This window comes from Neovison vison, chromosome 7 (assembly GCF_020171115.1).
Source record: "Neovison vison isolate M4711 chromosome 7, ASM_NN_V1, whole genome shotgun sequence".
NCBI classification, from domain to species: Eukaryota; Metazoa; Chordata; class Mammalia; order Carnivora; family Mustelidae; genus Neogale; species Neogale vison.
In genome coordinates, this window is record NC_058097.1 from 192,265,562 (window position 1) to 192,267,369 (window position 1,808).

At 36.2% G+C, this 1,808-nt stretch overlaps 1 protein-coding gene across 1 annotated transcript; it reads left to right on the top strand.

Moving 5' to 3' along the window:
* The first annotated feature begins 485 nt into the window (after nucleotides 1–485).
* Nucleotides 486–1,421, top strand: LOC122914395 (olfactory receptor 4P4-like). Its single transcript, XM_044261010.1, has one exon. It carries the CDS (start codon nucleotides 486–488, stop codon nucleotides 1,419–1,421), a length of 936 nt encoding a protein of 311 aa, XP_044116945.1.
* Nucleotides 1,422–1,808: the final 387 nt, after the last annotated feature.

Here is a 1,808-nt window from a genome sequence, read left to right on the forward strand (position 1 = left end):
TAGTTCATACTGGTTGTTTAAACAAATGTACATTTCTTCAGATTCATTCCCAAAATTAAGAAAATTTTCTAAGATAATTTTAAGGGAAGGAAAGTTGATTTCATGTAAAACTTATGACAACTTGGAAATATGGAAAAATTCTTGCCTTGTTTTAGGCTAAATAATAAAATCAGAAGTCCTTTTTTGAAACATATTATTAGCAGTAATAAAATATATTTTCAGGATAATATTTTAATATTTTTGGTAATTACTAGTAATTTTGAGTAAAATATGTAATTATAAAATATTTCATAATAGAGTTATTAAAGAGAATAGAGAAAAGCCATTTAATTCAATAAATCAAGAATGTCTTAGCTCTATTTGTGTCAACGTACATTTCAAAATTTTATATTATTGTGTTCATACAGTTCATTTTTACCATTAATTATGTTTTCTTTCTTTCAGAAACACAAGTCCTTATGGAAGATTACAGCAAATCTAAATATATGAAAAGCCAAAGGAACATCTCCGAATTCATACTTCTAGGACTTTCGTATGACAAGAGCATACAAATATTTAGCTTTGTGTTCTTTTTATTCTGTTATGTTGCCCTGTTGGCAGGAAACCTTCTGATCCTTGTCTCCATTCGATGCAGTCCGCTTTTGCACCAACCCATGTACTACTTCCTCAGCCACTTATCCTTCATAGACATTTGCTACACCTCAACGGTTACACCCAAGTTAATTACTGACCTGTTAGTGGAAAAAAAAACCATCTCCTATGGTAATTGCATGTTACAGGTCTTAACAATGCATTTCTTTGGCGGTACTGAAATCTTCATTCTTACTGCCATGGCCTTTGATCGCTATGCTGCCATCTGCAAACCTCTTCACTATGTGATTATCATGAACAGGAAAAGATGCCACCTCCTAGTCTTAGCTGCTTGGGCTGGTGGGGCCATCCATGCCTTACCTCTGTTTTCTACTACAATTGGTTTGCCCTTCTGTGGTCCTAATGTAATCGATCACTACTTCTGTGATATTTTTCCTTTGCTAAAGGTGGCCTGTACTGATACCTACATCACTGGTGTCCTTGTGATTGCCTTTTCAGGTATGGTTTCCTTAGTAACCTTTGTTGTCTTATTTGTTTCTTATGGGATAATATTGTTCACTTTAAGAAATCTCTCAGCTGAGGGAAGACGCAAAGCCCTCTCCACCTGTTGGTCTCATGTCACTGTGGTCATCTTATTTTTTGGGCCTGTAATCTTTATCTACCTTAGGCCACCTACTACTTTTCCTGAGGACAAAATATTTGCTCTATTTTACACCATCATTGCTCCTATGTTCAATCCATTAATCTACACTCTGAGAAATTCAGAGATGAAAAAAGCCATGAGAAAGGTTTGGTGCCCGTCATTATTTTCAAAGGAAGCACAGAGTTAATTTGAAAAAGTTTATTAGGGGTGCCTGGGTGGTTCATTGGATTAAAGCCTCTGCCTTCATCTTAGGTCATGGTCCCAGAGTCCTGGGACAGAGCCTCACATCAGGCTCTCTGCTCAGTGGGGAGCCTGCTTCCTCCTCTCTCTCTGCTTGCCTCTCTGCCTATTTGTGATCTCTGTCTATCATATAAATAAATAAAATCTTTAAAAAAATGTTTATTGGCTAAACAACTCTGAGAAAGAAAAGATGTGAATGAAAAAGGCAGGGACTAGGTCATGGGGTCTGTGGACCATCACTGCCGTGAGGGGAGTGAATGGAAAAAATAGCACTTAAGATTAAAGTAATAGTGATCAAGTCCTTATTCTTGCATATCAAAATTAATTGAAAACT

Bases quoted from the DNA above. Each gene is read 5' to 3' on its own strand.
- LOC122914395 (XM_044261010.1), top strand. From the start codon at position 486: ATGAAAAGCCAAAGGAACATCTCCGAATTCATACTTCTAGGACTTTCG.